The sequence below is a fragment of the Xiphophorus couchianus genome, chromosome 8 (genome assembly GCF_001444195.1).
Source record: "Xiphophorus couchianus chromosome 8, X_couchianus-1.0, whole genome shotgun sequence".
NCBI lineage: Eukaryota > Metazoa > Chordata > Actinopteri > Cyprinodontiformes > Poeciliidae > Xiphophorus > Xiphophorus couchianus.
Genome location: NC_040235.1, coordinates 15,631,807 through 15,648,167, shown reverse-complemented (window position 1 = coordinate 15,648,167; position 16,361 = coordinate 15,631,807). Strand labels below are relative to the sequence as shown.

General features: G+C 38.0%; 2 protein-coding genes across 2 annotated transcripts in view; one reads left to right on the top strand and one right to left on the bottom strand.

Moving 5' to 3' along the window:
- Positions 1-1,326: 1,326 nt before the first annotated feature.
- On the top strand, positions 1,327-4,425 carry oaz1b (ornithine decarboxylase antizyme 1b). Its single transcript, XM_028026356.1, is given in 6 exon segments — positions 1,327-1,527; positions 2,464-2,515; positions 2,517-2,603; positions 2,748-2,920; positions 3,254-3,339; positions 3,456-4,425. Coding segments are annotated over 6 exon segments (654 nt in total). The 5' UTR covers positions 1,327-1,402; the 3' UTR covers positions 3,587-4,425.
- A 1,098-nt stretch (positions 4,426-5,523) lies between these two features.
- The window catches only part of uhrf2 (ubiquitin like with PHD and ring finger domains 2), a 34,739-nt gene continuing 23,901 nt past the window's right edge, over positions 5,524-16,361 (bottom strand). The window contains exons 5-16 of the mRNA XM_028026355.1: positions 16,221-16,330; positions 15,473-15,659; positions 13,725-13,848; positions 12,306-12,413; positions 12,120-12,224; positions 11,911-12,017; positions 11,641-11,803; positions 11,375-11,512; positions 10,623-10,896; positions 10,253-10,401; positions 9,134-9,232; positions 5,524-9,038 (exon numbers count right to left, since the gene is read on the bottom strand). Of these exons, the coding sequence (XP_027882156.1) occupies positions 8,892-9,038; positions 9,134-9,232; positions 10,253-10,401; positions 10,623-10,896; positions 11,375-11,512; positions 11,641-11,803; positions 11,911-12,017; positions 12,120-12,224; positions 12,306-12,413; positions 13,725-13,848; positions 15,473-15,659; positions 16,221-16,330 (1,711 nt within the window). The 3' untranslated portion in view covers positions 5,524-8,891. The remainder of the gene's footprint in view (positions 9,039-9,133; positions 9,233-10,252; positions 10,402-10,622; positions 10,897-11,374; positions 11,513-11,640; positions 11,804-11,910; positions 12,018-12,119; positions 12,225-12,305; positions 12,414-13,724; positions 13,849-15,472; positions 15,660-16,220; positions 16,331-16,361) is intronic.

Here is a 16,361-nt window from a genome sequence, read left to right as displayed (position 1 = left end):
TATATATATATATATATATATATATATATATATATATATATATATATATATTAATTTAGAGTTGTATCTACGTACTCTACTTCCTCTTTCAAAATAAAAAATTCTGGTTAAATAATTACAAACGTTTTTTTTTTTTATTTCGTTAAAAAAATAAAAAATAAAACAACAAGTGAAAAGGACAAATACATCCATCAAAAAGCCTATTATGCAAAGCTAAGTTTTTCCCCCTCTCATTTAAATAAGACTTTTAGTTGTGTAGTAAACAAAATTAAATTACACATCCTGCTTTAAGGCCATACTAAAATAGTATGATAATTTTTTAGTCAGTAGGCAATTGACCACTACGTATAAAAAGGCTCCTTAAATATCTAACTCGGAATATTAGCTTCATCTAAGATGGTGAGGCAATTATCACTGAAATTTTTGAACAGCATGTAACTACTTATTTCACAAAGTCTGAATGTTGTTACCAAAACCACTAACATAGATTATCTAAAATACTTTGATATGTGTATAGTAAATTAAATCTAAATTTAAAGTAACCAGTCACCAGTTCTCAGCAAAAAAAAAATATATATATATATACTTGGACTATTATTGTTTTAAAATTAATATAATTGCTGTTATTGCAGGTGTTCCAGCAGTTTTAAGATTTTATAACTGTCACTTTTCCCTAGAAACTCAGTGAATATTTTACCTCCCTGCTGTTATTTATTTGCAGTTTATATTTCTTTTACTTACTGTAAACAGTCGGTGAAATTACATGCAGAAATTGTACACACTTAAAATTAAAATATAATTTTTCTGATGAAAATGTTATCTTTCTGTACAGTCGATTGTTCTCATGTTTTGTCTTTTCATGTTCCTAAGTTTTGTTAATATACTTTGCTGCTGATACACCTAAATTAAGGGACAGTAAAGGATGTTTCTGTGCTATTCTACAAATGATGTTCACTTGACATCATTTGTAAAAAAAATAACGTTTGTGAAGTAAATGTTTTTTATATTTACTTCACAATGTAAAAATTATTACATTGTGAAGTAAACATAATTAAATGTAATGTGTACAGTACATTACATTGAAATGATCTTTATCTTTTTAACCAAAGAGGAAACTAAAACAGACCATACGTTAAAAATAAGAACTTTTGCACAATATTCTGATTTTTAATTTCCTTCTTTCATGTTTTCCTACAATTTGATCATAAAACAAAAGGATAACTACTTCAGATATTTTGAAAATATTTTGAAGGTAAACGGAAGCAGTGTTGTGTCGTCATATCCACCTTGACTTGGTCCTCTTTCGTCTTCCTTAAAACCACTGCCAGTCTCTCTGGTCGATCATTACCCTGCCTAGCATAGCAGAGAGCAGTCAGCCAGTCGTGTCTCTATCCGAGGCCGGATGGTAAAATCCAACCTCCAGCGGATCCTAAACAGTCATTGCTTTGCTCGCGAGAAAGAAGGAAAACAGCTGCCCTTTACTACCATGGCGAATTTAAGTAGCGGTATCTGTGACATGATTGGGAAGTAAGTAAACATGAAAACGTTGCTCGCTTAGCTAAGTGCTAACAGTCCTGTGGGGGAGGGGTGGCTAGGCAGCAGAGCTAGCGAGAACAGAAAAAACGGAAGTAACGGCAATTAACCGTATGGTACCTAAACGTACATGTATTATTAATCACTAACATCCCTCTTGGTTGTTTCGGTTTTGAGGTTGTTATAATGAATTTTTTTTTTTTTTACTATACACTGCTTGTTTTGCGCATCGACATTCAACTTGAACGGTTTTAAAGGTGGCTATGGACACCGAACAATGTTGCGTCACGATAGCGATCTGCGCTAGCAAGCTAACTGATGAGCCGCAGCTCGTCAACCCGTAAAGTGACGCCTTTCTTTTGGTATTATTTCTCTATTCAAAGAACGGCAGTAGTATTGCGCAGTGAATTTAAACCGAAGCTACACACTAACAATGTCTTGTATTTCACAACTCCAATTGACGTAGTTGGCGGCCAATAACTTCACTAGCGTCATGTATTTAATTAAGCGTCCTAGATGGCCTGTTTATTTGTAAGGTCTGACTGAACAATGAAATGAATTAGATTATTTCTAAAAAAAAAAAAAAGAGCTGTCGGTTCCTGGAAGTAAAATAGCGATTTTTTTTTTTTCTGTCTTACGGTTTGGTCAGTTATTACAACACTGATTGATTTTTCCAGCAACGTGATCAGTCACAGCGGAACGGTTGCCAGAACACGTTATGCTTCATAATATCTATAAATAAAGTCTCCTAATTTATTATGTCGATTTACACTTGTGTTTACAGTACTACAATGTCAAAGGGGGGAACAGAGGTTGAGTTGTCAAATAGTAATTTTAGTTTTAAGCAATGCAGGAGCAATCATTCCCGTTTTATATTGTAAAAAGCAGCCTTGAGCATTTAACTTATTCTCCTCCTTCTCTCTACCGCAGCTTGTCCCTGCACTGTAGTAGTACCCGCGGCCCAGGGCCTCTGTGGTGCTCCTGATGCCCCTCTCCCACCCCTGAAGATCCCAGGTGGGCGAGGGAATGGCACACGGGATCACGCTCCTTCAGCTCGGCCGCTCTACTCAGTAAGTCGACAACAAAAAAAGCTACATTTGCAAGAATAATGGATGTGCTCATATCTTTGAACACATTAGTTTGTCCTTGGACTCTGTTTTTGCATTAATTTCATGTTACTTGTAGCTCTTCTCACAAACCCTATTTAATTTCAGGATCGGAAATTGACAGTAACAGAAGAGCCTGCAGGGAATGGTCGCCCTAGGATACTCCACTTCCAAAGCCATCCCACAGCCACAAAGACGATACAGTGGGATGCTGTCCTGAGCAGCAGTGCACTCTATGTGGAGGTACCTCTTGACCCGCTTCCAGAAGGCAGCAAAGAGAGGTGAGAACAAAGCCGGAGCCTTGAAGCTGGTCTTCCGTGATGGACATTTATCGTTACCATAAAAGAAGTCTTGTAGTGTTAAGAATTTAATTTATTTTTACAACAATACCAATTGATGTCTGACAATCTCAAAAACCGACGGTATTATTGTGATGGTTACATTTATGGTTGTTCTCTCTTTTGCTTTCATATCTATAAATTCAAAAGCGTAATTAAATGTCAGTGTGCAGTTTGATTTTAACTTCTCACAAAATGTTGTGGTTATTTTGTACTGTTAGGCTGAAAAAAACCTCATTTGATCTCTTTTCTAATCTACATTTCTTTTCCTCTTAGTTTTACGGCTCTCCTGGAGTATGCTGAAGAACATCTGAAAGTTCTTAGCGTGTTTGTCTGCTTTTACAAGAACAGAGATGATCGTGGTGAGTCTCATTTGAACAATTCACCTCTTTGTGTTCAAGTGATTCAATTTGAACCGATGTAGGTCACTGCCATTAGCTCTGAATGTTAACGTGCCGTCCCTGACTTGTTTTTACAGCTAAACTGGTGCGTACCTTCAGTTTCCTGGGCTTTGAGATTGTGAAACCGGGCCATGCCCTCGTCCCTCCTCGACCCGACGTTTTCTTCATGGCCTATACTTTCGACAGGGACTCCTCAGACGATGAGTAGTTCTCCAGACATCTTCTCCTCCCACTGATATGTTTTCGTGCTCCTATTATCTTACAGTTCCAGCTTTATTTACATGCATAGCTGTTTTGTGTTGAATCCTGAGCTGTAGCTTTCTGTATAAAAGTACTCACTTATTTGTGATCAAGGGAATGTGTAAGCTGTGTATTTTTGGTTTCCAGCATCAATATATGTAAGTTAATCTTCATAAAGATTTTTGTCCTCTTAAAGTTCTTTGCAGTTTTAATAGCTTGTCAACTCATTTTATTCTGACAGATTTTAAGGTGGATTTTTTTTTTTTCATTTCTTGAATGTACAACAAAAAAAAGGTCATCAGGTTTACACTCGGGTACTCCAGTTTTCTTGTTAGGATTGGCTAAATTGTTTATTTAAAATTTCTAAATATTTTCTCTCCAGATTGAATAAACTCATCAGTGGGACCAGCTTTCTTTTGTCACAGTAATATCCTTTGTATTAATCAGCCCCAATAACTAGTACTTTCTAGCTGGATAGTTAAACACTTTATTCTAGATGTGGATTAAAACAAGTGAAAGCCAATGCATGTGTATTCAATATACAATTGATTTAATGACTGACGGTACTTGGTGAAACAGAAGTAAATAATCCAAATAGCTTTTGGCTCCCTTCTTCCCCCCTTCTGCCACATGTATCGGCCAATATTGTAGAATTTTGTTTTGAAGGTTGGAGATAAAATGCTGTGGTGTTACTGGAATAGTTTCTCTTCTGGCATTAGCATTCCTTTAACTCTTTTCATGATATTGAGTATCTCCTGCATAGTGGTACCTGTTGTGCTTCTGTGATAATAAAACAATGAAAGCATTTCTCTTGTGCATTTTGATTAATTTCATTGTTTGCTATACAGCTACTCTAACAGAGGACCAATTTAATAATATAAATCAAACAAAAGTTGTACTATAATTGGTATTCAAATGGTAAGCTTGATATACTTTGTTTTGCCACCAGGGGGCTGCAGAAGATTAAGAAAAACATCAGATTTTAAGATGAGCATATTTACATTACTTTGTGGTTCCTAAAATGGGGATGTAAACATTTTCTGACTATTGCAAACATTTTTATTCTCTATACATGTGGATTATTGCAAATCTTCACCAAAAATTGTGAATATACTCACTCCATAAGTAATGGTTTCTTGACTTCTTGCTTAAATTTTGCAATTATACCAAGACCTTTTTTTGGACAAATTCTTCCTCCGGTTGGTCCACCTGGTGATTCCTATAAATCGATATATTTTGTTTAGGTTTCAATTAGCAAACTAATATTTTTACTATTTAGTGTTCCTCTGGAGCTTGAGTGTTCTTAAAAGTTATAAAATCTGTAAAAAAAACAAACAAGACATTTTCTGGAATCCAAATATTTAATTGGTACATATCAAGTATTATGACATGTATAAAATGGCATGTGCTGCAAATATTTGAGGCTGCCAACAAAACTGATTAAAACAGAACATAAGCAACTAAAAAAAGAAAAAAAGTAGAAAATCAGAGTACGAACAGAGATAACAATAAGCATTCTAGAAAACCTAAATGTGATTGCTCAAAATTGTTTTAATAGAGTGCAATAAAAAAAAAAAACACAGCACTGAAGCCAAGCGTCCACAAGACGTCTAGAAGTTAGTACTAGTTCACAGAGAGCAGAAAAGGGGCAAAGGGGCAAAGGTCACAGCAGAGAGAAAGGAGGGCTGTTAGCTAGCCAGTCAATGCAGGAAAAAAAATAATCTCAAGATAATGCACATCACATTGAGCTTTAAAGACTGTAGTAGCATTTGTACTTGCATGTTACTCATAAAAAAAAAATCCTGAATGACTGAACAGAAATGAGGACATCACCATAAACAAACAGCCTGCTGATGAACAACCGGTCGCTGACTTGCATATCAACAGAAGTGTGTGTGTGAAGGCTTAATGAACAAAAGTGTCGTTAATTCAGCCTCACAAAGACTTATGCGCTGGCTATTAAACATGGGCTACATTTTTCCCAAACATAAAAAAAAAAAACAAAAAAAAAACTGATCTGGTATATTATCTGAACTGCTGCACTGCAGGTGACCTCTGTCCACGTTACGGATCGGTGCAGAAACTCTGCCTCTGCTCTCCATCACATTTGATTTGGTTCCCATTAAACCTGCCAACCTGGGACATTTTCAAGTACCATACAAGCAGGCACAAATCTCAGTTACAACAGAACAACCAATTACGTTCAAATTTTCTAATCTATATAAAAAAGACACCTAGTAATATTTGATGACTCGATACAGTGGGCAAAGATGACGACGACAGAATTTAAACATGTAAGAGTTACACGCTTTGGGTTATAAAACTTTGAAAAATGTCTAAGTCAATGTGACCTAAAAGGATAAAAAAAAATGAAAAGTGAAAAAGAATCTACTTTAAGATCTTTACAATATACTGCAGCTGTATTCTTACAGCAATTAAAATGAGTTAAGAAGTAATTATTAGTTTTTAAATGCATTTACAGTTAAGCTTAATTTCAGACAGTGTGAGCTTAGTTTATACCTTTTTTTTATTTATTTGGAAGCCAATGGACATATGATGCAAAGTTATTATTTTGGGCAACACATTTTTCTAGGATCTGTGCACATAAAACATATTTTAAAAAGTCATTTTCTAGTTATAAATCATTTTTAGTCTGTACACCAGCAGTACAAAAAAATTATGTTCTGCCTCCTATTGAGTTTATCTAACAGTTAAGTATTTTAAAATAGTTTTGCATTTGTAATTCTTGAGTAATATTTATACTAATATTTCTTTCTTTTGCAATGTCAGCAAAAAAAATGCATGACATAATGAAATAATCAGCAGCAGAGAGCTTTCTGTTTTAGGTATTTTTCGAGACAGAACTCATGCAGTTTTGCAATGATTTCTGTTGGGATGTAGTCACTAAAATCAGTTTATTGTATAATATTTAAGGCCACAGAACTGCATTTCTGATCGGCTCATTTTAGATCATCTAAAAGGTTAATGACCACTTCAGTGCTGTGATGGAGCCGCTCTTCTTTTTGGTCTGACATCCTGTCTACTGTTCTCACTTTGCCTAAAGTCTAACACACAGTATCCACCTCTTTTAGGTTTATTTTGTTATAATTAGGAACAAAAAATGCTAAGACATATGCTGGACTTTTGTCGCATCATTCCTAGAGTTTAAAGTCGATATAATTATATGTGAAAAAACAAGCCAGGGTGACATTGCAGACATTGCAGCTGTACAAAGCACGTAGCGAAGCGGTTGCTACGCACTGGTGAAAGCTAGATGAAAGGAGGCAAATTCATACAAGGGTAAATAAGTTGTGGAAATTAAATAACTCACTAAGTATGTGGGGTTTTTTATTGCTTTTGGCAGCTAGGTATCGCATATTTGTTAAGCAGAAGAGCTGACTGGCAAACTCTGCAGATAGCGCGACTCATTAACCACCTAAAATTGTTTCTTATACCTAAATTAGTGTTTATTTTTCTAATTTTTTTTGCTAAAGTCTGTTATAGATCACATTAATATCACAGTAGGAATAACTGTTCCAAATTGGAAGAAATTAAGCCATATTGTACCCTTTTTCTTTTTCTTTTCTTTTTTTGGTGTAGTTAATTGGTCTATCTCCTGGGGTAGCGAGCCTGCAGTCAGCGGCGTAACAGATGCAAATATTTTTAAAAGACTAAATGTTTCTTTCTTGTAAGATAGGATGTGTATAAGCTTTCCTTCAGCCAGCTATTAGGCAGTGTGTGCGGTGCTGCAAAATAATAGACAATTAACCAAATGATTTTAAAAGTGGGGCATATCTTCATACCAGGAACTGGACCATGGCTAACACTGACAAAGCTTACAACACTAATCCATCTCTCCCTCTTTCAGGTATTAATGGTAAAGGTGTCCAACGGGTCAAACATGCACTTCTTTGTCACAGTAAGTGAGGTGGGTGGGGGTGGGGGTGTGGGGCTTCAGCAGGCTGCCTGAGCCACTTGCAGTGGGTTACCCCACAAAGATAGTACAGGGAGTAGGAATGTGCTGCCTTTGTAAAACTGTCAATTCCCACAATCTGAGACGCACGATTTTCTGGCTGGAATGTGACAAACGTATCCACATATGGCTGTGCGACTACTTATGAAGCTACTTTTCAGAAGCCAAAAGCTCTCCAGTAGACATTTATTGCAACACGTCGAAGAACAGCAGAGAAATATTTGCTGTGAACATTTTGATCAAAATAGCTATGAAAACGGTCTGACTTGAAAGTGGTTACCTGGTAACATCAAGGACAAACACAGGCTGGCCTCTCAAGATGCCACTGCGAGAAAAAAAAACAACTAAGCATCAGAGCGGTAAATGAAAAGAAATACCAAAGGGTATTCTTCTGATGGCCAAGAAATGCCAGCTCCATTTCATTTAGAGTGGAATCTTTACCACGAATCACCCTTTTACTTTTACATTTAGTAAAAGAAAAGTAGAAACAGCTCTTTATTTATGTTTTCTTCTCCCATGACCTTGGTGAAGCTTCATTTATTCCTGTTAGTTCAATAGAAAGAAATTAGACGATTCCAAGTGACACGAGCACCAAACATGATGCAGGAAAATGCACCAGACTAGCCTAGAAACAAGCCTACAGCACGAGTCACTAATATAGTGCTTCATTTTTATAAAATAGTGTGTAAAACTCCTTGCTTTGAGAATCTCTCATGCAGACTTGCCCTTCTCTAGCACCATAAACCACCACCTGGCAAGGGAGAGAGTCCTTTCAATTGCCTCTGCGCGTTTGTGTAAAACTGCATACATGGTACGTAAAATGCAAGCAGGTTGGCAGGAATTTAAACGTTTCAAGCATGAATGTGCACCCAAACAATGTACTGCTTATTAACAGAGCCAGCGGGCAACATAGAAGAAGAAAAAAAACTGCAAAGGAGAAAAGACCTTGATAGGTCTGTGGGTGAGGGGGCTTTTTGTGCGTTTGTTTTTGTGCCCACGTCTTGTGGCTGGAATAGCGAGGTGAGGCAATGTCCTCTGTCTGAATTTTTCAGGCTGGTGATGCAAATGGAGACGATCCAAGTTCAGCAGATGAGGTCAGTTTCTAACTGAGGTGGTTTGTGTGTAAATGATTGTATACATAAGATGGCTGTAAATGCAAAATACAATTGCCCGTGGGTAAGTACATTATGTGAGTGCAACGCGTTTCAAAGTGGAGCTTCTAAGTATATGACAGTATACGAGGGTGCGCAGAACGGATGCTTTATGTGCATGTATTCTATCCATATGTGTAAATTGGATCTCATCGGCCCTTGCTGTAGCCGGGAAAGAACTGGTCGAGCAGAATCTGCAGCTTCTTGTTTTGGTTCATGACATAGTCTTTGCCCAGGTCGTGGCGGCAGGCGGGGCAGGTGTACACTGCTGCCCGAAACGACCGCTGCAGACAAGTCTGAGGACACAAGAGGCCAGGATGAGAATGGGGAGCTGGATTTTTGCAGAAGTTACGTACAAATAACGTCTAGCAAAGGTGCACAGGGTGTATACCTTGCAGACGTTGTGTGAGCAGACGGTGGTGATGGGCTGGAAGGCCAGCTCCTGGCAGCAGACGCACATGAAGATCTGCTCCAGCTTTCGCAGGAAATTCTTTCGTGGAAATAAAATGTATTCAGGTTTACATCTCAAATATTGTTAGAGCATCAGATACAAATCTTAGGAAGAAAAAATGACCAAATAAAATAGTTTGAGAGATGAACTGAGGTTTTCCCAAACCTTTGAGGTTCCAACCCAAAAATATGACAATGACTTTCCTTCTCCTTTACTTTCTCTGGCTGATGAAGAGCTTCCTATTCATTTACTAAGCACGTCAAGTAAGAAAAGTTTATTATTTTCTTTTGTTGCAACAATGGTTTTTAGCAATAAAACTTTTATAGTGGGCCTGTTTATTTTCCCTTAAGTGGTGCCACATTTGCAAAGACAATGCATTTGTGAGCTGAAAAGCAGAGTTGGGTATGTGGGTTGCAACCATGAAGCACTTGCTAAACCCTCTTTGCCCATTCTGCTTCTTGATGTTCTTTGTTTGGCTGGATGATTTAAGTTTGAAGAGTAAATAATCATTAAATAACACTTAAACAATGGCAATTTAACAAGTTATTCGTTAACAAACTGAGGCCGCAGTTGTGAAAGAAATGTACACAACCACAACAGCCTGGTACATCCTCCTCCTGCTGGTCACTAGCTTGGTCAAACACAGCTGTGGGACGGCACTTCTCCTGTGCGTTTGAGCATGCTGCCCCGCATCATCATGCTGCCTCCACCAAAAGCTTTTGGCATTGGCAGAGGGGAATTTTTCTGGCTTCTGTGTTTTTCTTACAACTGTGGCACCCTTTAGAAGGGAAAGAAAGAAAAAAACCTGCTCAGTGCAAATTTTCTCTTAATTTTGTGCTAAGTTAAGAAGTTTTTATACTCATATTCAATCATTGTAACCAGTAAGACACTAGAGAAAGATTATATGCCAACCTTAATCCTCATTTAACCATGTCTTTGTTTTTAGATATTACAGTAATGCTGAGCTGTGTAACACCGACTGCTCTCGCTCAAACATACGAGGTGATGCCAGCTCTGGCTTCTGAAACAAATAACGTTAAAATGTTTTGGTAGTTATACCGGTCCCTCTTTAATGTGCTCCATGGCTTCATCCCAGAGCTTCTTGTTGGTGGTGTCATCCTGGATCAGCTGCTGTTGCTGCTCAGTCAGCTGGAAGGTCTCCTCTATCTTAACACGTTTAGGCGGAGGCTCGGTTTCTGGTGAGGATTCTGGTAAAAACAGCGCAATATTTAAGAAGCAGAAGCTAATTTTGCAGAGCAAAACACTTAATACTGAAATAAAACAATGAAAGCAGAGTGTAACTGTAAATATGGAGGTTAGTAAAGATATTAAAGAGGCATCTAGAAGAGGTTTTCAGTGATCACGCTGCTCTCGCTCACCTGTCCACCTTTTCTGACCTGCTTTGAGCAACATCTGTAAAACCACCCACCAGTTTCTCCGGTTGTCTTCTGATCTCCGTTACTTTGTGGTGCGTCCTCTTGCATCTGGGCTTCTGGAGGCTCATCCCCCTGCTCTTCCCCCTCCTCCGCTTCCTCCTCCTCCAAGCCCTCCTCCTCCTCCTCCAACTCCTCTTTCGTTTTAATCTTGCGTCTCCGTGGCCTCCCCCTTCCAGGATAGTGCTTACCGCGACCTCCACGACCAGGCCTAGCGCAAGCCTCCTTCTTTGTTTTGTTAGCCATGGCTGCCAAATAGCCTGGTGGGTACTGGAGGAAAAGATATTTAGGAGAATGTTTGTTTTCTGTTTGTTCTGTGCTGCTTACAGCCTTCATCCGTTTTTGGTCATATTTAAATATTTCTGCTCATCAAACAAATTTTTGCTCTACATAAGAAAATAACCATGTTTTCAAATGATGATTTCATTTATTGAGGGGAAAAAACCCTGTCCAAAACAACCTGGTTTTATGTGGAAAAGTATGTTCACCCCAAACCTGAAATAACTGTAAATTAAAGAACCTGGGCTGTTCAAGCCCAGGTTGGCTTGAATAGCTATTCTCTTGATTTAAAAATTACTATTATGTATTTATTCTGTTTACCTTTGTCTGATATATAAATTTGTTTGATGATCTATAAATTTTAGCACGGCAAAAAAATATTTACTTTAAGTCTATTAACTTTTTAAAATCAGAAATTTGAAGTTGCCTGCCCATTTAACCTCATGCACTGCATAAGCAGCAGTCTCACCTGAACCGAAAGGCCCAGTTTCTTTATCCTCTCCAGTCCTTCAGGGGTCCATGGAGCCGGCTCCAGATCATCTCGTCTCAGGAGATACCGCCACACCAAATAGCCACACTTTCCGATCTCTGGCCAGTACTTTACCACCTACAGACCACCGCAGTAGCACACTTTAAACCCATAGGGGTATTTGACGGCATTTGTAATTAAACTACACACACTAGAGCCTTAGCAGCAACGTCACATCATTTTTAAGGCACGATTCCACAACATACCTTGTAAATACCATCATAGCGGTTTCCTTCTTCTGGAGCGTATTTGCTGATGCGTCTACCTTTAGAGCTGCGTACCACTCTCACCGGTTTTCCAGCTCGCCAGTTTCTGGACTCGGCTCCATCTTTGTCATTCAGTGGCGCATCACAGTTTAAGGCCAACGCCCTGGAAATTAGTCAAGTAAACAAATGGAAGGGGAATGTTTAATCAAATCTCCAGAGAAAGTTATTAAGAGTATAATACATATTAGCAGTCATATTTTGGTGCTGTACCTATTCATGTGAGTCAGCGTCTGGTCAAAACTGTGCTCTCCAATTCGTTTGTTTCCTGAGAGGTCGCGACCCCCACTGCCAGTGTAGGTGAACTCGTCTCCCCGGTCCTACCACAGATGATCACACACACACCATTGAAAATGGAGCCAATGAGATTTCACTGTGGTTCCCATGCGGCTGAACAGAGCAGCAGCGACAGTGAAACCCACCACTTCGTCCTCAAAGCCCCCAGCTAACACCAGCGAATAGGAGCCGTCGTTGCTGCGGCCGTGGATGCCGCCGACGTGCGGCCTGTGAACGCCTGCCTCGCTCACCTGAGGAACGAAGCAGACGTGAAGGGTGAAAAAATTACAACGGCTTTGTTTTTCTTATTTGCAGCTTTGAAAAAAGCCAACCTGCACTCTGAATTTCCAGGTGGTTCCCACAGGAATGCCAGGAATAGGTCCGTAGTGGTTTGAGGGAACAATTGTGCATTCTTTAGTGCGCCCCACGCAGGCCATACCCTGCAATTATACCAATAAAAAGTGCTTTTCAACATAATCAAATAGTAAAACAGCGTTTTTTTTTGTTGTTTTTTTTACATTGCACCTCAAAATTTCCCTTACAACAGGGTGATTAAGTGCGCCTAAGTGGCAACATCACATTAAGGGAAAGCTATTTATTTAAAGGTTTAAGAAAAAATCTGAGTTTTAGAAGGTTTGCCTTCAGATTTAGCTGCTACAAATGAGTTTTAAAGTACGACAACAATAAAATAAAAGTGGTTTATTTTAAGAGTTATAGAGACGCTAAAGTTTTAAAGTCAAGTATGAACACTGTGTGACTCAGCGCACTTAAATGTACCCGAGTGCATAAGGCGAGCTGGTTTCAATTAGCAAACATAGAAAAAAAAAAACAAAAAAAAAAACACACATTCTGGTAAAGAAGGGAGTTATTTTCCATTGGCTGTTCCAGGAAAATGGCTAAGTTGCGCCTAATGGCATTGTTCACATTACACCATGGAGAGGAGCGTTGGGGAGACGGCGTTTTCATGTCAGAATTAATACATGAGAAGAGTCTGGGAGGATTTCATGTAACAGATGATCTGTTTGAAAAATTAGATAAAATGAGAATTCAACATTTATTTTTCTACTTCCTCAATTAAGGGTAATCCGTTATTTGATAAATGTACATTTCCAACTTGGTCCTCAAGCACATTAAGTCTGAAAAGACGGGATGTTAACAGGTCAATTTGTTTTTTTTTAAATTTTATTTCGTAAATATTCAAATAATCTGTAACTCTGTAATTCTAACATATAATGGCAACATATTTATCTAATATTCCACTAGCATTCTGAACATTCAGTTTTAAAAACATATGACCCTTTTGCAGGTGATAATGATCTATCCTTTTTGAATATGAAAATAAATTTCCAGATCTGCTTTTGTAGAATTTATGTGAGCACAGAATGACCATTTTGCAGGGTTTCATATTTTGGATTTTGCACAAATCAAAAAACACTACAATGCAGATATTTGGTTCTGATTTGGGAGAGCAGCTGTTCATCTGAACCATATCTGCGTTCACACCTATAGCTTCTGGGAACCTAAACTTCCGTACTCAGTTTTTCCCCCCATAATTAAAAGCAAATTCCATAATTGTCCAAGTTTTCTGGAATTCTACAAAATGTGTCTGGTGGTTTGAGTCTACTTTTTCTAGAAAAAAACTCCACACTATAGTTAATAGTGAGGTGAATGTTCAGACCTTTCCTGAGGCTAACGGAGCAGCTATCAGTCCACCAGTATCTTGCTCCCCTCTTGGTGCCCTAAGGTCTTACCTTTCCCCAGTCCCTTTGACTCTCAGTGGTAGCCGAAGGCATTTTGGCTTTCTTCTTGCTGGCTTTGAGTTTCTCTCCTGCCTTAACAACTTCGCTGGTGTCATTTTTACAGGTTGGGCAGTACCTGGCAGAATAAAAGAAAATCACTTCCTGCTCCATCTTCAATGCTTCACAGGTATGTTATGAGTTCAAAAGGTCAATAGAGTAGCTTCTTAACCCCTTAGCAATAAATTATATATACTGTGTAGCCTCCTTTTCTCTAATAAAGATGTATATAGACTCTTAAAATGAATGAATTTTTAATATCAATAGCAGAACATCAAGGAAATCTTGATGAAAAAAAAGAAGTATTCAGCAGAGTATAAATCTCACATTAAGGAACAAATATGTAAGAAAATCATCTGTGTCACAATTATTGTAAACTGTAACAATTCTTTTACAATAAATGTCACTAAAGCATTGCTGTAATTCACACTTCAAATATGTATTTTCCTCAGAGTGTCTAAGAAATCCAAATTAGTCCACCACTTCCTGTTTTGCTGGGCAAAAAAATCAGTGTTTCATTACTCTTACACACTCTTAAGAAGAGGAAAGATAAGAGAACAATCAATTAAAGTTGTGTGTGTTGATGATATCTATGTTAGATGATAAATAGCTACTTCCCCTAAATTGCTTAGATCTACATTCAGACTGCTTATTATTCATTCAAAACAACAGGATGTGTGACGAACAAGATTGTGTGAGGACTTAAGTTTAACTCGTCACGAGAGGTGAAGATGGTAGCAGAGGTTAAAAATATATCTCCATTCAAAACTCACTGTTCAAAGGACAGATGTAAAGCCTTAATAAAAACTATTTATCTAATAATTTTGCATAGATCTTTAGCATGAAGGATAATGTTTGTGGCGGGTGCTGCTACTGATGTTCTGGGACAGACACAGAAATTCAGAAATGTATCTATGTGAGATGTAAAAAAGCTGGACTTGTTTATAGGACAGTTAATGCAAGCCAACGTAAAAAAAAAAAAAAAAAAGCTAATTCAAAATTAAGAGAAAAGAAAACAAGAAAAACATATGAACAGCTAATAAAGGCACCAATAAATATGCAGAGATATATCAGTTGTTGTGTATATACATCGACGAGGTCACTGCCTCGTGTAAAAGAAAATTATTTAAGTATATAACTTAAAAATGAACAGACGTAGGGAAGATACTGGGGTGATAAAACTGGAATTTTAGGAATTTCTCCAAACTCATCTTAAGTAACAAACGACAGAGCAGCTAAAATTTGTTCATTTTTTATATATTTACTGCAAATCCCTTTTTGGTCAAACTCAATAAAAACAAAATTATTTTAAGCATATTTAATTGTTTCTATTTCTATTTTGAGTCTTTCTTTTTATTTTTCTCTATTAAAGCCTTGTACCAAAGCCAGAAAAACATCCTCCATAACCTGGAGCTAAAGTGGTATTTCCATAATTATTTCTATTTATGCTTTTTTACTTACAACAAATGGCAAAACAGACATTCTGTTGTACTCTCAATTATATTTTGCAGAAATTCAATGTATGAAATTAACTGCAACCTGCAGGTGCATTACCCAATTATTTAAAATTGATTTTACCATCAACCACCTTTGAATTACTGTGTAAGTACACTTCAGCCCATAAACTCCATTTAATCAGTGAAATGACTGAAGTGGCGCAAACTTGTAGCTAAATGTTGAGCCGCTCTCCGTCGCTCTCTCACCAGTCCTCGTCATCTGGGATGGTGGCCAGCGGAGGGTTGAGGCAGTAGATGTGGAACGCCATGTTGCACTCATCACACAGCAGCTGCATGTGAGCGTCCTGCTTCCCGCCGCACACGCAGCAGGAGCAGAAGCGACACTCTGCGTCGGGGTCGGCCTTGCAGTGCTTGCACTCGGGTCCGCTCTTCCCTTGAGTCACAAACAAGATGAAATCACCCATTTTCACATATTTAGCACCAGTGATAAACACAGCGTTTGCTAACGTATTATGCAAGAGTCGAGCTTTTATATATTGTGTCCCATTACAACCACAAGCCTCAATGTATTTCACACAACACGTAATTGTGAAGTGGAAGTAAAATACATGGTTTTCTTTTTTTACACATGTAGTTCCAAAAACATCAAATGCATCCACGCCCCTTTACTCAGATGCTCACAAAAATAACTCAAAATCAGTGCTTACAGATGCTCTTCATCCAATCTGACACATCCTGAGCTATTTTGCAAAAAAAAAAAAGTTTTGGCATAAATGTAAGTAAAGTATTGACTCATGGGGGTTGAATACAAATGCATGCAGCACTTTTAAAGTTTTTTCTTATAGGAAACCTTACCAAATATATAATTTGGTTCATCCACCTCACAATTACACACCACCAATCCCAACAAGATACCTTCAAGTTTGTGGTTATACCTGACAGAACAGCGGAAAAGTTCGAAGAGCGTGAATGCTATTGAAAGACTAGTTCATACGTTTAAACTGTCCGTCTGCGCTTGAGAGGGGACGAGCTCCAGGTTTCTCCACCTGGTAGATTTCATCTAAAAACTGAACTTTACAATCTCCGATCACATCTTCAGGACCGCTGTAGGGGAAGACACAACAGCCAAGGTAGA